The sequence below is a fragment of the Lonchura striata genome, chromosome Z (assembly GCF_050655825.1).
Source record: "Lonchura striata isolate lonStrDom1 chromosome Z, ASM5065582v1, whole genome shotgun sequence".
Taxonomy (NCBI): Eukaryota; Metazoa; Chordata; class Aves; order Passeriformes; family Estrildidae; genus Lonchura; species Lonchura striata.
The window spans coordinates 46,147,499-46,173,759 of NC_140740.1; the positions used below are offsets into that span (position 1 = coordinate 46,147,499).

At 40.5% G+C, this 26,261-nt stretch overlaps 1 protein-coding gene across 11 annotated transcripts in view; it reads left to right on the plus strand.

Moving 5' to 3' along the window:
* The window catches only part of UBAP1 (ubiquitin associated protein 1), a 32,390-nt gene extending 6,129 nt beyond the window's left edge, over window positions 1-26,261 (plus strand). For 4 of the 11 annotated variants that reach the window (XM_085566184.1, XM_085566183.1, XM_085566185.1 and 1 more), the window contains exons 2-9: window positions 10,001-10,098; window positions 11,758-11,798; window positions 15,313-15,437; window positions 17,249-18,172; window positions 21,525-21,563; window positions 22,014-22,211; window positions 23,547-23,648; window positions 25,076-26,261. In XM_085566184.1, the coding sequence (XP_085422310.1) occupies window positions 11,765-11,798; window positions 15,313-15,437; window positions 17,249-18,172; window positions 21,525-21,563; window positions 22,014-22,211; window positions 23,547-23,648; window positions 25,076-25,216 (1,563 nt within the window). In that variant the 5' untranslated portion in view covers window positions 10,001-10,098; window positions 11,758-11,764 and the 3' untranslated portion in view covers window positions 25,217-26,261. The other 7 variants (XM_085566186.1, XM_085566187.1, XM_021554596.3 and 4 more) reach the window with 5 other exon arrangements.

Below are 26,261 nucleotides of genomic sequence, written 5' to 3' on the forward strand. Positions count from 1 at the left end.
TTAGTAGAGAACAGATACTGTTGTAAATTTGAGAGAGACTGCAGTGAGATTCCTGGGTTAGCTGTGGGTTTGGAATTTGGAAAATACAGATTGTGGTCTGACTTTGCTGCTGGCTGAGCTGGATGACTGGGCAAACTGCTTCAGCTTTGTACTGTATTCCTCATACCTGCAAAACCAGGACAGTTTCACTGCTGGTTAAGTGCCTTGACAGGTATTCTGGAGTCTCATATAAGAGCTGTGTGGTGCTGAGGGTATAATGGAAACTTCTTTGCCCTCAGGGGAAAGAAAGTGAATTAGAAGTGTGTAATTCTTGGCATTATAAATATCCTGTAGGTATGTAGATTTCATCTGAAAGCAGTGTCTTTCCTTGTCTTTGGTTTCTTTTCTATTTTCTGATCCACTTGAGCACTGGAAGTTCAGTATCCATATACTCTTACTGTTGGGAGGCTTGTAATTCTATGCGTGTGCCGGTCTGTCTCTCTTACTACCTTGCAAGTCTTTGGATTTTGCTCCCTGTATTTGTGATAGAAAGTTCGCTCTCAAAGTGCAGACTTTTACACTACTCCTTAAACTTACCTGCCCAAACATTGGCAGGGTTTGCAAGTAGGGATGCAGTGCTGGGAGGGCAGACTTCTTGTCTTACACAGGGGAAAGCACTCTCCTTCAGTTTGTTTTAAGTGAGGAAATTTAAATCTTAAAGCTCATTTTAAATGGAAACAGTTGCAATTAAGGTAGCTGGATGAGGAGATTATTTTATGAAGTGTGGGGATCTACCAGGCACCTTGTGTGAATGTGGCAGGGAAGGAGGAATGACACCTGTGGTACAGAAAAGCTTTCTGAAGCAGTATGTTGAGTGTAGCAGCTGTGGAGCATCCTTGAAAAGTACAATCTCAAGGATTGAGTCATTGCTCTGCTTTCCTTTTGGTAGGATGGGGGCTGTCTGCATGTTTATGTATCTTCACTGCTAGTAACCTCAGCTGTAGCAGTTGCACACACAGAGTAAACCTTGTTTAACAGATGTGCAGTCCTTGATTTTTCCTTCTTGCTTCTGGCTTCCATTCCTCAATTTTTCAGTCTGTATTGGATTACAGGCTGAACCATATTTCAATTTAAGCAGCCCCTAATAGAGAGGCATTTGCTATTTGAGAACTACAAAATTAAGAGATTGTAAGGAAGATGTTTGCGCTCAGGACTGAGTATGCTGCCCTCAGGTAGTGTGGGCTCATGAAGTTTACTAATATAAAACACAACAAGCAGCTCTTTTATTTATCATGCTCTTGTTTTGTAATAGATCCACTATAGCTGAGGGCAATCTTAGTTTCACTTCAGTGTTCAGAGGTAAATTTTTATGTTTCTATACTAGACTATACTTGCTCAAGGCAACTTACCTTCCTGTGTTCCAAATTGTTTCAGGAGTATACTCCATGTGGGTACTGCCAGTTTGCTGAGCTGTTCAAGTATCTGCTGCTGTTTTCATATACAGATTATTTTTTTGATAGCTCATAATGATGCTTCTGTTACTATGTATTTTTAAAGGGCAGAACATCTTTATACCAGTTCCAGCCTCTCCAAAGTTTACAAGCCATTGCAAGAAATAATTAAGAAATTACTCTTAATTTTAAATCAGTTTCCTGTTCTTATGCAACAGTTCCTTGTTAATTAAAAACTGGTGAATTTTTTTCATTTGAAAACATGACTTCTGGTAGTGAAATTTAATTTGGTGCTGTCTACCCATAGTATTTCCCATCTAGCTCATCTTTTTAATGCTGTCATTCAGTCTTGTTTGGGCTGAGTGGGAAGACTTGAAAGCAGGATTGACTTATACTATGCCTAGAAATGAAATGAGATTGGTTTTTAGGCATTAATGCAATGGGGCCATCTTTTCACTTGCTTGATACATTTTTTGAATTTCACTTTGACTCCTTTGTTGTGTTGAGTTGGTTAGGTAAGGAGTATGTCCCTGATGAGGCCTCAGCTCAATGAACATATGACAGTAGCTGAAGTGAGTATTCATGAACAGTGATAAGAGTTTGTTTTCTTCCTGGTCTTTTAGTTTCATCCTTCAGTGCTGCAAAACCTGGCATATTTTCAGATGTGTGCTTCTGTCAATGCTTATTTTCTTGTCTCAATCTTGATAAGATTGGTTAGATGAAGACAGATGCCTGTTGGCTAAACAAGACTGACACATGAATTAAGGACAGAATGAGTTGGCATTGAAAGCTAAGAAAGGACCAGTGATGATGTGTTGGAGAAATGCATAAACCCCAGAAAAAGACAAATAAGCCTGTGAAAAATGTCACACTTGTGGCATCTCGGATGCAATTTGGTTTCTCACAATAGCACTGTCAAGGCAAAGGCAAACCAAGTCTCATGAGGTATGTCTTGAAAATCAGTGAGAATTAAGATGCTATGAGCTTATACTGTCACTTCACAAATTAATGTTTTGGAGACCACACTTTTCCAGGCGTCCTATGACCAGCTCTTAGTTGCTTCAGGAGTATGAAGTGTTTAGGACTTTTCCTTCCATGTATCTCAAAGTGAGTATTTGGAGAAAGATTAATTTATGGTGAATTGGGGTGTTTCCTGGAAAATGGCAACACTGAAACATGAAACTGAAAAGCAGGAAGATTGAGATTGAACATAAGGACAAAATGAAGGTGGCGATGAACTTAACAGGTTGCCCTGGAAATCTGTGGATAGCTCATCCCTGCAGTGTCGGAACTCAAAATGTCTCTCAGACATTTTTAGAGGTTCCAGGCCTTGGTCAGAGGCATTCTAGACCCCAGCAGGCAGCTGGAAACAGCTGTGATTTTGAGTTTGAGCCATGGAATGAGTTACCAATTTTGCAGGTGGAACAAGCAGTCACAAAGGGTTAGATAGTATAGTAAAAGTAGTTACAAAGTAGAGGGAAAATTCTTTTAGTATTGTACAGGGGGGTTTTAGCACATGTACAGGGGGGTTTTCACTTTGTACATGGGGGTCGGAAGTTCTAAGATAGAGGAAAGTGGGCTGATCCTGTTCTTCCTCCTTCTTTTACTTTGCCTCCATGTTCTTGGTGATGTTGACACTCACATATTGGTTTAGAGTAGAAAAGCACTTTGTAATATAGGTAGTAAGTATTAAGGGAAAACTATAAACATGTAATACGTAATACATCATATAAAAGATAGCAGCAGCCCTGGGCGGGAGGAAAGAAGAAGAAAACAGCAGATAGAGAGGATGTCAGGGTGTGTGTGTGCCTCTGCCCAGGCTGCTGACCAAACAGCCGCAGCCCGAGAAGACAATCTTTTAGATAGCTCACAATAAACTGCCTTGAGACCAAACAGCAAAAGCCTGTGGAGTTTTTCTTTAGAAGCATGGGTTGGAGGAAGAATTTCACCACCACATGGGAACCCAGAATAAGGCCGGGGTTCTCACACTGGAGCTGTTCCAGGACAGGCTGGATGGGGCTTTGAGCAGAGATAGCTTTGCCTGTACAGAGTGTATGGACTAGATGGTCTTTGAATGTCCCTTCCAACCCAAAATGTTCCATGATTGAATCAAGTGAGTTTGCAGGGAATTTATATTCTTAGAATGTGGCTCTTAGTTGAGGGAAGTGAGATGTGTCAGTAGGCAGGGCCATCAGATGGCAGGAATAGTTAACAGTTTTAACCACATGATGAGAGAGATCCTTTCAGGAATGGGAAAAGGCTGTTGGCCTGATGTGCTGAAACTGCTTCAGCTGAGTGTGCAATCAGGGTCTGAAACAGTGGTTTCCATGCTGAATATCAATGTTTGAGCCTGCTTGCTGCAGGACAGGCAGGGTTGTTTGGAGGTGGAATAGTTAACATAACAGGTTATTTTTTCCATCAGTACCAGGCTGCATTTTGCCTGGAAAATGTTAAATGTGTGGTAAGAGTGGGCAGTACATGTGATCCAAGTATAAAAGAAAAATTGATGTATCTATAGTAGTATAACACTGTTCTCATTATTCTTGTACATTGTAAGAGGCGCATATTTTGGCTGAGATCCAATACATGGAATTGCAAGTGGTGTTTGACCTGCTGGCAGATTTTATTTTTCCATTTAAAAAATTTGGCCATCTTGATTTATTGATAGGTTTTTTTTTCTGTCTGCTTCCTTAAATCAATTCTATAAGGGTTAATATTTCACCAAATTTATAACCAAAACCATAATTATCAACAAATGTTATAATTTCTTTTCTGAGCTTTTACAGGGAAAAGATTACAACCTTATGGCTTTCTTTGGATAGATTTTTTTTACATAGCCATTTAATTGTTGTTATATACTGAAATTAATTATATTATGGTTAATAAATAAATATTGAAAATTAATTAATACAAATTACTTTATATACCAAAATAATTTGAGTTTTTGTGTTGGTGTTTGGAGTATGGCTGGAAGGTCCTGGTATGGTGAACAGAGTTGAATTTATTTCTAAGTAATACCAGATCAGCTGCCTGTTACTGCCCTCAGTTAAAGACTCTAAGAACAAAAAGCTTGAAACTGCAGAGATTCTCTTATTTTTGAATTAAAAATGGTATGTTGTAATTAATGGATTAAAAGCTGTTTTATTCTATTGTGAATTTTGAGAGTGTCTGTCTAGCTCTCATTCATAACTGGGACAAGTCTGAAATATTTATAATACTCAAATACTTCAGAATCAGCTTGTTACACATTGAAGTACCACTGCAACAAATAGAGCAGCATTTTAATTAGTTTATGATATTCTGGGTTGCAGGCATACATTCTAAATGTACAGGATATTCCACTGCTCTTCCATGCATGTTAACAAAAGAAGAGAGAGAGTAAGTGGGCTATTTTGTTACTGAAACTAGCAATCAGCAGTCTCTCTCAAGAAGGGTTGTATTGAAATATTAGCTTTCTTCTAAAGTGCTATGATTAACGAGGAAAGTTAATGCAAATTCATGGTTCTGGCTAGTACTAAGATTTCTTAGAAAAAAATTGACTCTGTGGTAGTAGTATGAAATCTTATGGTAATTAAGCTGGAGTAGCTATATTTGTTGATTGTTACCAGATGCTTACCATCTGACAGTTTCAAACTCTCAAAACTGGCAGGATATTTGCTATCCAAACTTTAGATATAGGAAAATAGCAGTTAAAAACAGTTGCTCTGCTCATCAAATTTAGGACTTGTTTCATTACTTCATTGAGATTATTGCAGCCCTTTTTGCTGGTATGAGTCCTGGGTCATCTTTTTCACTTTTTTCTTAGACTGTAGGAGTTGCATGCCACATTTATATTTTTATCTCTTGAATTTCTGTCTTGCTTCTTTTGTGTTTAAGGAGGGAAAGTTAGTCCTGTATTTCTAGTTTACTTTTTTTTTTTTTTTTTGGTGATATTGCAGTTTTTAGATTAGTGAAGCTGACCTTGAAGTAAAGAAGATAAAAGAAGAAAACACATCTCTTTTCTCTCAGCTGTTTTGTTTACATGATCTTTAAATAATTTGGGTAAAAATCACTAAACTGCACTCTGAAGTCCACATCTGCTCTTGGATGAACAGAACCTGCACTATGCCCAAGTTTCTGGAGTCTGGAAATCAGTCCAGCCTTTGATATTTGTTGCAGATGGTTTTCTCTTGTGATAGGATTGAGTTTTATGGAACGAGTCCATTTTAAAAAGACTACCCATTTGTTGCCAAAGTTAAATGTGATAGATGCATTATAATAGGTGCATTTTCTACACTGTTGTTTGGCCTGTCAGTGTCTGGCCAGAGGAAAACCATGCCCTGATCTACTTTGATCACACAGGGCTGCCTGTAAGTACTTGTCTGTTTCCTTGTGCTGTTGCCTGTGAAACTTGTGTTTCTAGAGGTTTATGTGGTGTATCAACTGTGTTGGAAACCTGCATGGCCGGTAAGTAACAAAGTGACTAAAAAATTGGTATATTAGTATGCTTCATTTTCACAGACATTGTATGGTTGTCCCTGATTTCTGGGTGAAGTGTATGGTGAATTACCTTATGTTTCAAACACATAGTCAGGATCTTAAAAGAGGAATGGAGCTGTTTGTTACCAGTTAAGAACCTTAAATCCTTAACCAGCTAAATGGTACATGCTTGTAACAAGTCCAATGTCTAATGAAGAAAGTGGAACATGACATGAGGTAACTGGAACTGCAGATGTCTAATGTCAGTGCCATGAATCCACATGGAATGGCAGAGAGATGCCATGCCTCTCTGAGAGCATGTGGAAGCTGCCAGTAGAGAGATCCTGATTACCCACTATGTCACGTTAAGCAGTGACACAATTTGAAGAATCAACGTCTCCTGATGTTTATCACTGCTAGGAAGATGCAATTGAACATCCCATGAAAAACTCCATAATGAATGTTGTGACCATCACTAGTGTTGGCTTATAATCAGTAATGTGATCTGCACAGTTCTGTTCTTTAGGGTGTTTTCTTCCTTTCCTTCCTACTCATGCCTTTGAGAAATGCTTTAGAAAGTGCCATTTTATTTGTTCCTGTCCTTCTGCCCCTCAATCATTGCACTAGTAATAACAAACTGCATGTTTGATGTAGGCTGCTCTTCAGATTTAGGTGTCTCATCACAGCTGTTTGGGCTGTTGATCCATGTGATGCAGCAGGGATACCTCACACTTTCCTCCCTCAAGCCCCCTCTTGTCTGTGTGAGCCCTACTTTGAATGGTTAAATGTAGCATGATGATCACTTGTATTTGTATTCCATAACATGAAGATATCTTTAGATTTGTTTTAACTGGTGCCCCTTGACAGTTGGATAACAACTTTATAAGAGTGTTGCCTTCAAGGAGGGTTTGGTTTGTTTTTCTCAATCTTAAAATTGACCAAGAAATTTAATTTGCTTTATCTCCTGGGCTGTGGTGGCACTTAAGAGGAATTACTATAGATCAATTTAGAAGTTACTTTTCTGTTAAGACTGGTGAAAGAGATGATTTTTCTTTTTTCTTTTTGTGAGTTTTTGGTTTGGGGATCTTGGGGTTTCTTTGCTTTAGTTTTTGGTTTGTTTTTTTATTCACTGTTTTGCTTGATTTGTTTGGTTTTTTTTTTGGTGGAGGAGCCACAGGGGAGTGTTGCGGGCATGCAGTTGCACTACATCACATATGATTGTAAAGCTTTATCCAGAGAGCTGTTACCAGGGCTTATCTGTTATTGCGAGGGGAGTACCTCCGTGTGCTCTTGTTTGCAGAACTCTTAGAGGTACAAAGCAGAAGTGATTGCTGCAGATTTTGGGGTGATGTATTTGGATACTGCAGTAAAAGCATGGAATCTGTTTTGTACTGTAGTGAACTGAGCAGCTTTTTGCTGAGAGGGGTCATAAGAAATCTGAGCTGAATTGCAGTGGTTGAACACTTACATAGATAGGAAGCTTTGATGAGAGCTTTTGTTTGTCTTAGCAACAGGCACCGTTGACTTCTATTTTTGCTGTTTGAAGCTATATATAGAGTCCTGATGTTGGTTATAGCCCTTGCACTGAAACAAGTAGGTACAGTAAAAACTGAAAGCACTGCCTAAATTTTGAACACCTGTTATCATTAGAAATCAATCTCTTGAAACAAAGTAATTTTTATTTTTTTATTTACTCTAAAATCAGTAGTTCATTAATGTAACATAGGCAGGAAGGGTTTTTTTAACTTTTTCAGCCTTTTGTTTTTGTAGTTTTCTGGCTGAATGGTGCATCCTTAGTAGTGTGTAGACTACACAATGTATATTAGCAGGTGCAATGGAAATTGTAAGATCAGGTCTCTTTCTCTGAAAATCATAGATGTGCTGATTTGATTATGGTTGATAACTTGAAGCATTCTCAAGTTTTCTTTCACCCATAAGTTATTAATTTTTCGTTTATCTGAATTTTAGATGGAAATTACTTCAGAGAATACACATGGTTTGTTTGCACCCCAAACTCAGGAATATAGCAGCACGAATCCAGTTCTTATTGCCAAATAGTTAAACTGGTTTAAGTTATCATGAATAAAGCAATTACAGGTATCATTAGTGGGAGGATACTTCCAACTTGTCTAGTCAGAGCTCTTTCAGAAGAAAAAGAATGAAGATATAAACTCAAGAGAAAGTAGAAGAAACATTGAAATAATGGCAAAAAACCACCCCAACTTCCCAGAAGCTCTTCATGAGTTGCTCTTTGTAATAACTTTTTTGTTATCTTCTGTTCATGAGACTCTCTATTTGGCATTGCCTTCTTGCAGTGTACTCCTTGTCTGGCAGCACAACTAAATGCCATTCAGGTTTAAGTGATGACGTGCCCAGTGAATTGGCTTGGTCACCTCTGTCTCTTCAAGCCATTCCAGCTTGTCACCTCTCTGTGCCTATTGTTGCTGTCATCAGTTTTACCTTGCCAGTTCTGTTTCTGAATCTTTGTGTAGTTGTTTGTTGTTGTGGGTTGTTTCCTGTTCCCCCTCCCTTTCTGTCATGATTGCTCTGAGATCCTCTGCCCTCATCCTGGGCTCTTGCTATGCTGTGTTACTCTGCCTGTCTGGTTTTATGAATCCTGACCTGCTGCCTCAGTGTTACTACATAAAAAATTATACAGATGGGTAGAGAAGAGTTCACATCAGGTTGCTTCAGTTCTTTATAATTTTGAGGTACTTGCAGCCCTGACCTTCTCCATTTGTCCAGAACCAAGAATGAGGGAGTGAAGCTGGTGAGGTTTACATTTACAGAAGAGAGCTTGTAAGTGGCTGTAAGAGCATCTTCTAGTACTATGGAACTAACTATTTCCCCTAGAGCAGGAAAGGTGTTGAATAAGTTTTTTTGTCCTCTGTCAGTTTACAATGTGCAGTAAGGTATCAGGCCAAAATCCATTCTACCATGTGATGTTACCACCATTGCCCTTCAGCATCTTGTACTGGAGACCAAAGCAAGTAGTGGTAGAGCTACACTTGTCCATCATCTGATTTGGAGTAAAGCTTTGGAAGCAGTCCAATGTGGTTTACTGCACATTGTAATTAATTTTCAGATAATGCCTAGAATAATAACAACAAATGAGTAACCACCTAACTGGATACAAAAACATTTTTCCCATCTTGACAACAGAACAACAGCAATATGCTTATAACAGTGGTCCCTGACTAGCCTGTCAAATCTGATTAGTCATAAGACATTATTTTAATTAAACCTTCTTTGGGAAGAGGGTGATGAAATGTGGCTGGCAGCCTGTTCTTGTGTTACTGTGCATAGTGCTTAACAGTTTTGTTTGCTGACAAATGGCTTCTGAAGTAATGTTGTCTTTATAAGTGCACACTCACAGTGCATCAGCAAGACCTGTGTGATATAAACTCAAATGCTTTGTGAATCTAAAGTGACTGGCTCTTGAAATGATCCATTTAATGACTAGCTTGCTGCTGATGTGCCTTGGCTAGTTCTGTGGTTAATTAAGCTGTTGCATATGGCAGAGGAATTATTTTTCTCACTGCATCTTGAAGTTAATGCAGACACCTGGTCAGCATTAGGATTTTACTATCAGATTGTCAGCAAAAGCAAGGTAAATATATCTTATGTGGGGTGGCACTGAGACTTGATGCAGTTGTGGCGTCATAGGCTACTGCAGTCTATCTGCAGCTTTCTTGGAAGTGGGATGTGCAGTTTTGTCTTGTTGGGATTTATATGCATTACCATTTGTGTCCCTGGAGCAGTAACTGATAGTAACTGGTGCTGCCTTGAGCAAACACCCTTATCAATTGAAGTTGGCAAAGTGAGGAGGTTACTTTCTCTAATCAGAAGTTTTTGGAATCCTCTAAAAAAAAAGGAATTCCTTTTTAGTCTGAGGTAGTAACTAGAAAAAAGAACTTTGAGAAATTAAATGAAGTGTGTGGAGGTCTTGCCCAGGTTAAGTGGAGAGTGGGCAGTGCTTGCACAGTGCCACGCAGTCTTCAGTGACAAACAGGGGACTGGTTGAGGGTGTGAGGGCTGTATGAATTATGTGTCACCTGGCTTTTTTACTAAAAACAAATCCAGTATTTGACCTAATTGCTACTCTCACACAGAGGAACTACCAACACAACAACTTGCCTGGCAGTGAGACCTGGGTCTGAAAGTGCAGCTATTTCATGTGCTGTTGTCTGCAGTCTGGGCACTGGGACCGGTAAGGCTTGTTCAGCTCCAGTGGTTGATATGCAGCTCTGCTGGGTAGTCTGGTGGCTTTGCCCTTGACATCCTTCCTTGGATGGCAGGCTTGGCAACTGTTTCACCTTCTTTTCTTTCTGTTTTTGAGGCCTTAATGTTTTGTTTGTTTCTGAGAACAAGGTGCCAGTTTCTGGCTTAGTGGAATAGTTTCAGACATAATAGCACTGCTGAGAGAGGTTGGTGAGTTCTGAAAAGAACCTGACAGACATTGGGCAGGATGATGCACAGTTTTTATGTGCAGCATGCACCTGGACTTGCCCTGCGTGACTTACTTCCCCATGGCCCAGCATCTGCCCACTGTGTTTCACAAAGTATGGTTGCACGTGAGTGATCTTCTACAGCTTTGGCTATTGTGTAGGTTCCCCTTTAGCTGGGGATGGTTCACTTGTTGATTTCAACATAATGTTGAAAGGGATCTTTGCACTGTAAAAGGGGTCTGTCCTAGAGCACTTGAAACTGGCTCTTCTTGTCCCCAGTCCTGTCAGCAGCAGCAAGGAGGAAATAGGTAAACTGTTTAATCCTCACCTTCCTTTAATATGTAATGTTTGCAGTTGGAATCTGCAATGGAAACAGTGAGCAAAAGAGCCCTTGACAGGAGGAATAATGGGCATGAATATTAGATCTGTCCCATGTTGTTGTAACAGGCTCTGCTGCCTGTGGGGATGTACCAGAGGTCTCAATGGTTTTGAAGAACAGCTGTTGGGCATTTCAGTCTGAGATGGAGAACTTCAGAGACAAAGGGTATCTCTGAGTCTCTGTCACACATAATGTTACAAGGAGCACTTAAAAATTCAATTACTCTAGCAGTTATGCTGTAGTACCTTGTAATGTACTTCTAATCTAGCAAAACCCCCATGTTATTGAGTATACTATAAGCATCCTGGAGCAGAATTGTAGCTGACAGCTAATCTATCTTGAACATCTCTTTTGGTGAGCCAGACCTACTCTCTGTTAAAAGCTGGCTAGCCAGCTGTGTTTACATCTTGGCCATATAGGAGTCGCATCCATATTTTAAAAGTTGCTGCTAAATGCTGTGGGCAGTTGATGGGGCCTGTTTTCATAGATTTCTTGTGTTTATCCAACATATCTTTCTCATGGTACCATTTATTTTACACCTGTTTTATGCATTGCCCAGTGTGTCTAGATGAGTGCCATGCTGGCTAGCTGGCTGTGTACCCAGTACAGTAGTATCCTTTTTTTAGAGCAGCAGGGATTAAACTGAAGAGGATCAGTGTGGTATTTCCAGTAGGAAGAGCTATTCTTAATGCCAAGGGAGGCAGGGAGTGCTTAATGAGGCTGAGACAGAGTGGCCTCTGTGTGCTGTGATCTGTAACTCTGTCTTCCTGTTCACCCTGGTTGTGTCTTGGCTGTTTGCTGTTTTGGTTGGGGCTTTCTTTTTTTCTTTATATTACTGCTTCAATTGACAGACCCTGTTCTAAGTTATTTGTCTGCTCAATTAGTTTCAAGGCTAAAACATGTTTGTTTATCTATCTTGGGAACAGGCACATCAGGTGTCTGCAATGTGTTCCATAACCTAGAGATAAGACACTGGAACTGCATAGACTCACCCTGTTCTACATATACAAAGTTGTTCAAGATGTTTTAAAATGTTTTTCAGGTTCTAGATGGCTTCTAAGAAGTTGGGATCCGACTCTCATGGTAAGTGAAATTTAGCATCCTTGTCTTTTCAATAGGATAAATCCTACTATTGCTGCTGACTAATGTCCTAGCCTAGACAGTCCATACAGACTAATCTGTTCAGCTTCTGAGTTTCTTATTAGGAATGAAGTACTTTGGCTTCCTTCTTGCATAGTTGCCTCCTGATGCCATGTTTGCCTGTTCTCTGATTAAACTAAAAATCAGTCTCTGACTGTTCCCTGTTCCTTCATGGCAGAATAACACATTTTTCTTCCCCAACAAATTCCCCTTCAAAGCTGAACTGCTCTGGTGTTTGCTGAGATGGGCTCTAGATCTGTAGCATCTTCCTATAGAAGTCACATGAGAATTTGAATTGTAAGTGAAACTTTTAATACAACATTGAATTGTGCTTCATTTTTGCTCAGGCATGAATTTCTCTCCTTAATTGGACAAACTTAGTTCAGAAAGCAGATGAAGAAAAGACAATATTTTTCTGTCTTCTGCATATGAGATGCATAAAGTCATACAGGTGATTGGTATCATAAAAGTTATTTGCCCGTAATGTCCTTATTTTTTAGAAAATGGGGTGTCATTTGAGTGTAACTGATGTTGCTGTGGAACAGTGAAGTTCAGTTTGTTGTATGTAATGTGGCTTCCTCAAATCAGTAATCATTACTTTTCAGGCTATCATAACTAATGCTTTCAGAAATTCAACCTTGATCTTTCTGGATAATTTTTCTAATAAAAGGGTCCTGGGGCATTCAGTTTTTCCTGCATCTTTTTATTCAGTCTTGCAAGCGTAAAGTTGAAGTAAAAAATAAGAAATGTCTCACTTAAATACTGGGTTAAGGATTAATAGAAATAGTGTATCAAAATTTCATTTTTTGATGGTCTTAGTCTTTGCTGTGGCTCACTGTCCCTGCTGCAAGACAACTGATTTTTTTCATTTGGTAATTGCTGGCTATTCAGCAGTTGCTTCTATGTCTAAAAACAGTCTTTATGCCTGATAACTGTTTTTTTTTTTTTTTTTTTTTTTTTTTTTTTTTTTGTTTTTTTTTTCTTTTTTTTTCCTGAAGTGTTTCCATTTTGATGCCAAACTGAACACTCCTTTGAGTTATGCTGAAGTGGAGACTTTTAGTAGTTTGTTGTGCCAGAAATGTAGTACAGAGACCGAGCAGACAAGTACACTTTTGTCGTGTTTATTTTCAGAAATTACTCAGTGTGCTTTTAACTGATACAAGGATGAAGTGGCTAACAGGCTTATTTAAAAAGAGTTTGGTAAAAACTTAAGTTGTTTCACTTGAATGTGTGACTTTTGTAACAATATCTTTCATAATACCTTTTTTATAGGTTTATCTTACTGCTCTAGAATGTGGCATTTAAAATAATTTGCACCCTTTACTCCTCAGTGTGTGCACTGTGATCTCCTCTCAGAAAGAAAAGGATTCTTAGCTCTCTGGATAATATTTTAGCTTTACCGAGCTAGTACTGCTTGGATTGGGCTGAATTCTATGTGCATAGGTGTTTTGCCTCCGACTTTTTGCCATCAAATGTCCTAAACCATTTGAGATGTTTTTAATATGTGCTTATGGGCTTTTTCTCATAGTTATGCTCAGGATGAGATTATAGCAAGGGTTGTTTTTAAAAAAATAAGTATACTGGGGAACAAAGTAGGAAGTTTTTATTCCTTAGTCAAGCTTCTGAGGTTAAGCTGGCAGCTTAGTATAGCTAGTCTAGGCATGCTTAGTATTTTTTATTTATTGTGCAAAACAGGATTGCTGGTATGTAAACAGCAAAGTTTGTGCTTGCACCCTCTGTGGCTGGTATCTACTTCAGGTATAGTTGTGCAAGGGGAAGTGCCCACTACATATTGTAAATAGGTCTAATAAGACAAAGATTTACACGCTGAGCAATTTGGGCTGGGAGATCCATGTGGAGAGGTAATCTTGCTGCACTTGGATCGTCTGGTGTAGAGCAGCCAGTGGGACTAATAGGCCATGGTAGCAGCAGTTGGCAGGTTGTCTTTGACCTGGCCATGATTTACCACCCCAGCTGCAGAGGCTGCTACAGTTGTTATTTCTGTATAAGCAAATGCTTTGGCATATCAGGCTCTCAAGTTGTCAGCTCAAGTACAATTTGGATGCTGTGTTGCAAAGAATGGTCATGTTGGCCAAGTGAGGTGCTGTCTGGATGCTGTGCAGTGCTTGGATATGTGATTCCCAGATCACTGAAAATACTGTCATGTTCTACCTGGAACATTTTTTTTTATCCTAGAGGTGCAGATGGGATGTAGGTTGTTCATCCTGATTGTTTCAAAGTGTCCTAACAGAACTCTGTGACCACCCAGTGTGTGCATAGTATGAGAGCTCAAGTAATAACAGCCTTTAACTGCAAATTGACAGGATGTTCTTGTTTATGAAAGCTGTTCAGCCTCTGGGAGTCTGTGCCTGCCTTGTAGATGAATCAACAGTGAGGGAACACAAACAATACTTATACTGCCATCTGAGTATGAAAATGGGTCAGATAAAAACAGCAAGTCCCAGTTCACTGAGTGAGGAGGGCTTGGTCACTGAACACAGTCTTAGATGTTGCCACTAATGTCTTTCTGTATATGTGTCACTCAGGAAGAAGCTACAAGTAAGGCCTAGAGTCACTCCTCTGATTGTTGCACATGCCAGAAACCTTGCCTGTGACCCAAAAGTTTAGACCAGTCATCCAAGAGACCACTTTCAGTTAATGGAAAAGCTGTTTAGTTTGTATTTTGGGTTTTCTCATACTTCTTCACAGTTGCTCAAGGAAAACACACTGCTACTCTGGCTGCTTGGAGGTGGTTGAACTCTAAGTGTTTTTTTTTTTTTGTTGTGAACTTGCAGAAGTGTCATCCTAGAAAAAAATAACAGATGTAGGACCTGATAAAGTTAGATTGCCTTATTTTAAAAAATAGAGTTGCTGTATTAATAGCCTTAGTATTTCACTGTGTTTTGTTTAAAGTGGAATGGCTTTGTTTCATTGCTTTGCATTTATGACCACTGCTGTCCAAATACTGGTTACTACTTGTATGTAAAAACCTGGATTGTAGTTTGTCTTAGTTGTGCTGAAGCTGAATAATTTTTAAATCTGCTTTGAATATGACAAAAAATGATGGATCTTTTTATAGAGATAGAATACATTGTTCAGGAGATCTTCAGCATCCAGTTGTGTAGGAATAGTGTTGTCACAAAGGAAACGAAATACTGGTTGCATTGATGTCAAAATCTGGTGGATTGTGGTTATGAGAATGTTTGCCTTTATTTTTTTTTTTTTTTTCTTAACAGTTATGGGCTAGGATTTAGGAATTAAACAAACTCTGACCAAACCTACTAAACTAAGAGACACTGAGGTCCAAACAGCTTTAAACTCCATTTGTGTTATCTCGTATAGATGCTGCAATGGAGATAAAATAGGTCTCAAACACAGCAGTGTGAGCCTGAATTGAAAGTGTGAAATTTGAGTTTTGGGGTTTTTTTCTCAATACAATTCCTGCTTCTGATTTCAGGGCCTTTCAGTTACCTTGATGATGTCCCATTTAAGATAGGAGACAAGTTCAAAACGCCAGCAAAGGTTGGATTACCCATTGGTTTCTGTCTATCTGATTCTTCTCAACTTGTCAGAGAAGCCCAGGTAAGTGATATTTTGCCTTCCTGCTCTCTCTCCCCTCACCCATGGCCCCAGCTTGTGGTGCTGTACATTCCAAGTTATCACAGTCTGCATACGGACAGTCTTGTATTTCTAGATGATCCACTGGGCTATATAGAAAAGTAAAATACAACGGGGCATGCAGAAAGTGTCTAATTTTTGTTGCCTTAAAAAGCCGCTGGGCTTTTATTTTTAAGCATTTGGTTTAGTCTATCTGCTTCAAAGAAGCACAGTGGTTTTATGTGGTTGTAGTTAGTTCTGAATGTTACCTTGAAAAAATTTGACTATAGTTTTTGACAGGATAAATTCTAAATTCAATAACATACTTTTCAGTTCTTATTTTCTGGGTAGTTCCGGGTGAGTGTTCTTTCCAAGCCGTGGGACAAACAGGTTACAGCTTTGTACACGGATGGCTTCCCTGTCTTGAGGAGCATGTTTCTGATAAAATAAATTGTTAGTAGCATGAAATCAATTGCTTTAGCACAACTGTTTAAAATCTAATCTCCAAATGCAGGTTATCGTACAGGATGTCTAATTGAATTATGCTTCTCATTTAGATCCATGATTTTCCTTGACCAATCCTAACTGATGATTGTTTTTACTTTGTTTGTGACATATTACTGTAGGTGATTCTGCTTTGCTTTTGCTGTTTTTGTTCTCTCCTTGCCCTACATCTTACCCTGTTATCCTACTTCATCACTTTTCCCTCATAACTATTAAACACTTACCTGATTTTCCTAGTACCTATATTTACACTCAGTTAAACTGGTGTGGGAGAGCCAAAGGAGATGCTGATAAGTCCTGTTGCTGGCTTAATTGTGCTGTGTCTCCATTTTTCTGCCAAACTGTGCCTGTTCAGACTGCAACACCCTGCATAGTGTGGACTGTGCATCTCACAATGGAATTTGACTCTTTTTATAGCTGTAATGAGCACTGTTTAAAATAAAGTGCAAGAAATATAGCTTCCTGCCCATATTTTTTGTATTAAAAAAATGTGGGTATTTAAAGGTGCAGTTAGGCTCCTCAGAATTTTGCCCTTTACAACTAAGCCGCTCTGTGGTCATTACACTGGTAGTGTAGATGGCTTCTTGTACTGATCTGGCTGTAAAGGACCTGATGTCAAGTGGAAAAAGCTTTTGAGGTCCTGTCACATCAGTAACTACAGCAAAATTTGCTGCTGCCTGTATGTGTTGTCATTGGTGCAGCCACTGTATCCCCTTTGGCTGGTGAGGCACTGCACTGGAGTGGGAATGAAAATACTGCCTTAAATCAATGGGTGTAGCACTCTAGTATCAAGTCCCTTAGGAATCTTTTAGGGGACACTGAGTAATACTGTATTGGCCTTTGGATGCAAAACTCTACTGAATGATTTGTAGAACTTGCGGACTGGGGATGGTTCAGTGGTGCCAGATCAGGGTGTGATTGTTTATCTAATAACTACTTAAACTTCCCCTTGCTACCTCCTTGTCCTGAGGGAAGAGGGCAGGAGGGCTGTGAAACCAATCTTAGGATGATGAGTAGTGCTAAAACAAAGCTAAGTGTAGGAAGGAGGCAAAATGCAGTATTCTAATCCAGGCTGCAGCCAAATTTTGCTGCTAGTGACAAAATGAAGTACTTCTAGTGTCTACCAGCTTTTTCACAACCTGCAGATTGACAAAATGTTGCTGTTCCTGGTAATTCATGTAGTTCTTATTCTCTTTGCATTAATTTATGTTGCTGTTAGAAGTAGCAGCTATGATCCTTATAAGTTATCTTTTTTTTTAATTTCCCCTTCTTTTCTCTTCATGACCATTCAGTATGACTTCTCACTGGAAAAGAAAACAATCGAGTGGGCTGAAGACATCAAAAAAATTCAGGCTGCCCAGAGACAAGCTGAACACAAGGCAGAAGACGCTCTAGCAAACTCAAAAGCAGCTCCAGAGGACAACACCAAGATGGGGTTCTCAGAGGGACCTTGCCTTGAAGCCATGCCTCCTCCTATTAACCCCATCCTTGCTAGCCTGCAGCACAATAATATTCTGACTCCTACCCCAGCAAACACCAGCTCTGTGAAGCAAAAGGTCCTCAGTCCACCTCACCCAAAGGCAGATTTCAACCCAGCTGATTTTGAATGTGAAGAAGACCCTTTTGACAAACTGGAATTAAAAACTATAGATGATAAGGAGGAATTAAAAAATATCCTTGAAATTCATGTTGGTACTACTGGGCCAATTGTTGCCCAGCTGTTAGATAATACATTGCCTAAAGGAGGGTCTGAGTCTGTGTTGCAAGATGAGGAAGTTCTGGCATCCATAGAAAAGGCCACGTTGGACTTCAAACCCCTTCACAAACCAAATGGCTTTATCACTTTACCACAGTTGGGAAACTGTGAAAAGATGTCCTTGTCTTCCAAAGTGTCCCTTTCCCCCATCACTTCAGTGAGCAATATCAAATCCCTGTCATTCCCTAAGCTTGACTCCGATGAGGGTGATCAGAAATCATCAAAGCTCACAAGCACTTTCCACAGCACTACCTGTCTCCGCAATGGCACTTTGCTCGGCTCTTTGCAGACCTGTGCTCAGAGCAAAGCCAGTGAACTGAATGGACACCATATGCTTGGCCTTTCCGCTCTAAATGAGGACAGTGGCAGGGAGACAGTATCCTCTTCATCCAGGCTGTCTTCCCTAGCTGTTTCGACTGTTTGTACAGAAGAAGAATCATCTCAAAGCACATCAACTACGGTAAACATGGAGTGGAGTCAAACTGGGGTTGCTAATGAGAGGTGGAAGTGCAGAGGCAGCTCTTGCCTCTAAATTGCACTGTTGTTCTGGCTATAGTTTCATTTACTAGGAGTGAATTGTAGATCCCCTTAATTTACATGGTGAATTGATCAATCAAACAGGCGTTTGTGGTGGTAGTTCTGATCCTCAGATTATTACCCCGAATTTTCCCCAAATTTGACATTTTTAGACCAAATTCAGTGGTTGTTTTTTCAGCTCTCATTTTTTGTTGCTTGTTGCATGCCTTTGAGCTAAGCAAATAAGGCATCTTCTCTGTACAGTCCTGCATTTTGTCCTACCCAGATGAGATATATGAGACTCTGAAGTGTTGTTAGGCTCTGAATCAAATCTCCTCTGGTTTTGTTCCTTGGTTTGCTTGTTTATTTGCTGGAAATAATGGGAAATGCAGGCTTCTTAAGAAATAGATGTAATAATAGGTTAAAACTCACAGATGTGGTGTGTCATTTGGGTCAGAAAAAAGTGCTTGCAGTTGATCTACAGTGAAGTAAGTTGTTTTTTTTTTTAGGTTTTGATTTTCTTCCTGAGATCCTTTAAAAACCTAATCTTTAACAGGAAAAAAAAAATAGAGTGATGTGAAATTTTGTATTTGACCTTTCTTGTGAAGAAGGGTGCAGTCATTGCTTAGTGGAGACCAAAACCAGCCTTGAAGATTGTCATGTGTTTTTAATGTTACAGTTGGTCACCATACAGCTCTGAGATGGGAGATTGAGGAAATGAAGAGTCAATCTTGTTGTGAGTTCTGAAATTACCTTGAGAATAGTAACTTCACATCAGGTGTTGTTTTTTGTCTCTTCATGAATAAGAACAGAGATTAGAGTAAGCTTGTGGGGTTTTTTTATGAAGAACTGCAGATCAGGACACCAGTATTCATGAAGCCTAGTGAAAGCTGTATATTCAAATCCTCTTGCTTGTTCTAAACTAATCTGGGTTCTTTTCTCTGTCCAATATAGGCAGTGTTTCAGTGATTCTGTGGTCTTAGTGTCATGCTGTAGGTTTTTGTTTGACACCATGTGGTGTGAAACAAGTGATGCTGCTTCCCCCCTTTTTTCCTTCCAGTTCTTTTCAGGGTTAGATGAATGCACTCATAATTGTGAAATACAATATTCTGGGAGATAGTGTATCTGACAGAGTAGAGCAGAACAGCCGATTGTTGATGACTGGAGCAAATTCAATACTGTTAACTTTGACAGGAGCAGCAGTGTGCTGAGCACCTGCTCACTGCTGCAGGTCACAGGTATGAGGGGGCCTCTGTGATCTTAGTTATGGAGCACATAGCATCTCTGGGGATGTAAGATCACTGACAACTAGATAAGAATGGCATTAAGATGCCTAAATTTACACTCAAAACTATTTAAATCTCTCTGCTGAATTAAAGTTTTTTAAAGACCAAGAGGTAAAGTGTATTGTTGACAGTGTTGTAAGGGAAGATGCAAAGTGGGAAAAAATTAGACTTACTAGAAGAAGTGATAAAATTAATTCATTAATTTGAAACTATTTATACATTGGAAGTAGTGAACCAAGAAATAATTATGCTGATGAAATTCAGTTCTTTGTGTTTAAATTCCAGGACTTCAGATTATACTTGGTTTATACTTCCACAGTATAGTTCCACTGGAAAATGATGGCTGATATGTGAGAAATTTAAGTAAATGCAGCAAAATAATTTAAATAAATGTAACAAAACTCCTCAGAGTGTGAAAACAGTAGAATGAAATCAGTCATCTCTGTGCCTGGGAGCAGAAGGCTCATATCCAAATGTATTGTACAGTGATTTTATTTTTTTTCCTCACAAGATTAGAAACTGTAACTTTGAATTTGCGGCTACCATGGGAGTTTTTGCTTTATCACTGAACTGGTTATAGGAATCTTTGGATGAAATAAATCTGTAGTTTCTCTAAGGCTGCATAGGTTCTGGGGTGGTCCTCTCTCCTCACTTTTATTTTTTCTTGAATCTCAGTACATTGATTTCTGCAGATTTAACAGAGGTAGCAATGACTAATGAAGACAGCAGATTGAAATTATACTCAAGTTAGATTGTGTAGGAGGAGCTGACTTTCCCAGACTGTTAAATCTCTGGTATCAGAAACAGTTTTGGTTTTCCAGGCTGCAGCATCAATAACAAAGCATCATCCTTCCGTTTGATAACCCACTAGCTGTTTTCCCTATTTCAGTGTATCCTATATTCCAGTGCTTTTTGCCCTTGAAAAAGTGTCTGGAGAGAGGATGTGTCTGAAGAACACACCATGAGAATAGGTTCTTGGATATCCTAGTGCATCAGAATGAATATGATGTCTCAGGGTTGGTTTTCTAGAAGAGAAATTCTTGCCCTGAAAGATGTTCAGGAATGCAGAAGAAGACCTCCTGAGTGGTAGTTTGGGATCTTTTTGCAAATAAATGGAATCCTGTTAGATCTTTTCAGAATTGGTTTTTTATAGAGGGTTTTTTGCTGTTCAGTTTGGGCACTAAGAAGGCCTTTCTGAAGGATGTGGACAATCTTTCAAGCAATCAGTGCTGACATAAAAAGTATTAAGAAATGCTAAAAACTGCGGTCCTTGGTCCACAGTGAATTCTTGCAGTCTGTTCTGTTTAACGTGCGAGAGTTCTGAATGTATTGAACTGAAATGTATAGCTTTGGTGAGGCTGAGGCCTGACTTTGCACTGCTGTTAACTTGGGCAAGGTTGTACAAAGTGGTGGGCTGGTTCTGCAGAAGCAGAGCAGGTACACAGCAGGGGACATGACCCAGCCCTGCTGGTGTGCTGGGAGTGGGACAAGTGCTGGGTAGAAAACTCACATGTTCTTTTGAGCCAATGTGGCACATTGTTCCTATGTGGTATATGGAGTTCAGTGCAGTGAATAGAAAAGAGGTGTGTTTTCTCTTACCCCTTCACATAAGCAAAAAGTCCAAATAAGACTTTAGGCAATGACTTCAAAATTATCACTGTTATTCAGGCAGTGTAGACCTGGTCAGAAACTGAACTGGGGCTGTGTGAACAAGCAGCTGTTACAATGACAGAATAAACAATCTTAGAATTACTGTGGGGGTACACACATCCTTCTTGGAGTATAATCTGTTTGTAGAGTGCTGAGAGGAGGAATGATCCCTATGATGATGAAGATTCTATAGCTGCAGGCAATGGGTAATGTCAGCATCTCTTATATGGAAACCTGATCAGACCGTAAAGTCTCCCATCCTGTGGTAGAATCTTCTATAAAGCCCTTCTCCCCCAGGTGTGGCAAATTCTGCTGACTGGTGCATGATGTTTATACTTGTTTTATTTGTGTGTTGTCCAGCAGGTACACCCAGACTACCAGGAAACAGAAATCCCTGTGGTAAGTTTCCAAATACACCTGTGTGCTTGCTTGCATTGGATCATGTTTATGGTAATCTTGGTAAGTGGTACTCCTTTGAGTACAGAAAAACATAGGTCATGAGTAAACCTGAGGTGAAGAAAGCAATCTGTACTTCCTTTGAGGTGCAGGATTTGGCTGTATCCCAGCCTTCAATGTTGCAGGGCTTGGGTGTTCAAAGGCTTTGGTCACACCAGTAGGAGAGAGTTCTTTGTGGAGAACGTGGGTTGCTGATTGTTGCTTTGAGGGTTAAAAGTATGGTGGGAATTAGGCTACTTGGTTTCATCCTCACAGTGTGTAACTTCCCAAGGGCACTCTAGAAAACCTTTTGAAATAATTACATTGGATATGCTGGTTCTGGTACTCAGCAGAAACAGGATGTGGGGATGCAGGAGATGACCATCACCTCAACCTCTGGGTTTTCCTCCTTAGGTAACACACCAAAACTTTGCAGTGTCTAAAGTGTCCAACAGCAGCAGCTGCATGAAGTGGCCAGGCGGTCTCGCGGCCGAGCTGCAGCGGGGCCTCTCCCCCAGTGAGAGGCACTGTGTGGAGACTGTGGTCAACATGGGCTACTCACCTGAGAATGTCCTGAAAGCCATGAAGAAGAAAGGACAGAACATAGATCAGGTAAGAGTTCATGCAGTGCAAATAAATGCATGATTGGATACTGGTTCTGCTGGGAAGCTGTCTTGGGTTTGCAAAATGGATGGGGGAAATCCTGTTACTCCAATTTAGTTTTTGCAGCCTAAAGCTTGTGCTTATTTCTAGTGAGAGACTGCTAGAGTCAGCCACACCTGCGGGTGCTGGGTTGGAGTCATGCTGAGTTTGGGATGGGCCCTTTGCTCTGTTTGAAATTGGGGGGAGAGTCTGGGTCTCCCCAAGAGCCACAAACACATCCAAATGAAGCTTAGCATGGCTCTGTGCTATGTCGAGCCACGTGACGCAGAAATCCAGCCAATTTACCTGCTCTCAGCACAAGGCTTTACAATGCTGATATCTCTCCTTGTAGAGAGATTGGCCCCTGCAGGCCTAAGACAGCTCTGAAAGGCTCCTGCAAGGCCCCACTGACTGACTTGTGTGTGCCCTGGTGCTGCTCCTTCCTGCTTGAGTGCTGCCTCCCTTGCCTGCACAAACCAGGTCACTGGGCACCAAGTGCTGCTGGGCAAAGCATGGATCTTGGATCTGCTTCAAACAAACACTTAAAAGTGGGAGAACATGGCCCAGCCTCCTGTGCTGGCCTCAGCAGGCTGTGTGCTGCACAGAGCTTGTCCCAGGTACTCCTGCTTGTGGGATTGATCTGCTGGCCCTCTCTTCTACATACAGCTTAAGCTGTGCGCTGGAGTGAACTGTGGCATCAGATGGCAAAAAGGTCCTTTAGGAGGGTGGTTTTAAATCCTGCTCTACTTGCAAGCACTGTTCTTTCACATACCTAGCATTGCCTACCTGAAATTTCCCTTTAAAGCTGATGATGGATGAGAAATTTGGCAGCAGTTTCTGTGTGCATGAGCTGGGATTTGCAGCTCCCTTGCCAGTATGCTGAGTTTATCTTCAAAGGCTGACTGCTCTCAGATTGCATCAGCTCTTGTGGCTGTTTGAGAGGAAGCTAAAAGTAGACATGTCCTGGCTGCTGGACCTACAGTTTCATTTTTAACACTTGTAGTATAAAAAGCATAGTGAAATCTCTGCTCTGCTATCAGAGGGCTAAGGAGACACTTCTGAGGCTGCTTTGAGTACAATGAAGGGGATGGTCAGAGAGCACAGCAGGACAGAAGGGTTTGCCTGCTTTCTCTGCACAAGCTCTTGTATAAGGAATGTCTCAACTCTGCTAGGAAGGAGTGTATCTCTCTCTGGTGAAATGCTGGGTAGAATCATGCTCAAGCCCTCTGCATGTACCAAGGTGACATTCAGCTGCCTGCTGCAAGTGCCTCTGCAAACACAGTTTGTTTTCTTCATTCCCCATAGGTTTTGGATTACCTGTTTGCACATGGACAGCTTTGTGAGAAGGGCTTTGATCCACTTCTTGTTGAAGCAGCTTTGGAAATGCACCAGTGTTCAGAGGAGAAGGTGAGGGTGCAGTGTGTTCAGAAATAGAAAAATGTGCCATGACAGGGAATTCCAGCAGCAATTCCTCTGGCTGATGTAATTCTGGCTTTCATGGTAATGCTGCCTTGTTTCCAAAACTGACTGCTAAATGACACCTTTTTGCTGATAAAGCTAAAAATTGTTAAAGCATTAGAATTTGTCAATACCATTCTATTAGTCTCATTTGCATCCATTTTTATGGGGACAGGATTTTTTTAAGATCCTGTTTTGAATTTTTGAATGCCTTGTTTTTGAATTGTTTTGAATGCCCAGAGTTCTCTTGTGGGCAAGGTGCCTGGTACAGATGCACTTAATTTCAGCAGCAGCAAATTGTCTTGCAAACCTTGCCAGCCTGCCCTGGCCATGAATTTTCTCCCTTGTACAAGTGCATCTGCCTGGCTGCTCAGCAAATTGGGTTACGACTTGCTCTGGAAGAAGCTAGAAAATGCATGTGCTGGGAGCTGGTTCTCTATCTGGCTGCTTTACCTGCACCAAAGGTACAGCAGGAGCAGCAAGCAAGGGCAGAGGACAGGAGGATCTTGTAAAGTCTGCCAGCCGATAGTGTGACAGTTTATTACATGAAGTCTTTCGAGGTGCAACTCAACCCCCTCAAACATAGATATGTCTTCCTGTCTTTCTTGGACAAGTGATCATCTTGTAAACAGAGCAATAGCAGTGCAAGGATGGAAAGTAACCTGAGTTTGAGAAACCCATTTACTTATTGGCTCAGCCCCAGAATTGGAAATTGCTAATTTCCCAATTGCCCATTTCAACCTTGCTTGCTTTTTTGGATTTTTACCTTCCCCTGGAGTGGAGCAGATGCACTGTAGATGGCAGAGGGTTCATAAAAGTGATCAGCTGACTCACTTCTCACCATTTTATTTTTCAAAGCGCAGGGACAATTCAGAGTTGATATTGGAAATGCCATATGTACACAGTGGGGTTCGTGCTAATCCCCCAACTTTGCCCTAGATCTGAGAAGCCAATTGATAGCAAGGGCTACTGCACTGTTCCTGAAGTCCAAGTAACTTTAAAAAAAAAACAGGTGCAGCAGGAGCTGCTGGATGGGGCAGCTGGGTGCCATTAAGCAGCATTTTTGGGATTCCCCATTGGGCCAGGTTGGTAACTATCCTTCTGAGAGACACACCCAGGCAGATGGAGCTTTGGTGCTCTGGTTGGAGAGGGTTTTGGAAGGGAAGGATGGCAAACAGAGGGGACAGAAGGTCCCTGTGGGCTGCTGTGCCCAGAGCTCTGGTGTGAGCAGACTTTCTCCCAACAGAGATGGAATGGGCTGGGGAGGAGGAATCCACACTCATGCTGCTGAAGACAGGCTCTGTGCTAAACCTCCACCAAGCACTGAGCCATCCACTTTTCTCTTGCAAATAACAGGCTATCTATACGTCTTTCAGATCACAGAGCTTCTCCAATTAATGAGTCAATTTAAAGAAATGGGCTTTGAACTCAAAGACATTACGGAGGTCTTATTATTACACAACAATGACCGACACAATGCTTTGGAAGATCTAATGGCCCGTGCAGGAGCCAGCTGAAGACACATTCCTGGATTCTTGGGGTGCAACAGAGCAGGACCAGCCCTGCCACCTTCACATCCAGTGTGACTTGCTCTCAGCTTTTTGCATAGAAGGGAGAGTGACTGAGAAGCCTGCCTGCGTGCATCACTTCAGCATTTCTCTTTCCAATGAGGGCCAACTTTGCTTCTTAAATTAAAGTGTCCTTTCCTAAGTTTCCTTTTTCCAGCTTGGCCATGGAAAGTTGAGACTGCCCAGCCTCGACTGGAATTGTACATAGGTAGAGATGGAGTGGTTCCCCCCTCGTTGTTGCACTGGAGTTGGACAGAAGAATATTAAGTTGGTTCTGAAACTAGGATGCTTTGGTTCTTTGAAGCTGCTCTCCTGGTGTCTTGTCTGCTTGTACTGAATTACTTGACTGTGTCACAGTCCAGATTACCTGGTTAAATTTGACCTTTAGTGCAATGGAGTTTTATTTTTTGGTTGAAAGTTAGTCTGTAACTTAGTAAAACACTGGTTCAGAAACTGTCACTATGCATAAAGAGAGAACCTTGGTTTTTTTGTCCTCTTGGATTTTGTTTTTTACCCATGCATCCAACACTTCTGCCAGACATGAGTGTCCAATGCTGAGTGGTAAGGTTCCCTTGAAGCAGGTAAGCTGGACCTGCCAACTTGTGTTGGTTCTTGAAGCTGAAGGCAGAGAGCTGGGGTTCAGTATTTTTAATCTCCCGGGCTTGTAGGATATTTAAGACAATGCCCTATTAGAAAGTCAGTTAATATTTTTGTTTTAAATAATACACAGTGTAATGCAGGAGGTTTCTTTCAAGCACTTTCTTTAAAACAAATATACTCACTGCATTAGTTCCATTTTTCACACTGCTATAGAATGACATAATAATATCTAGTACTACAAATCAGATTTGGGGTTGTTTTTGATAGTTCAAAGTATTACGTTTGTACATTGATCAAGTTTATATACATGAAATATCAGCAGTCTTGAGGAATCTCTAATTTGCTAAATATTTTGATTCTGCAGAAGAACAACTAATAAAACCCTGAAACATAA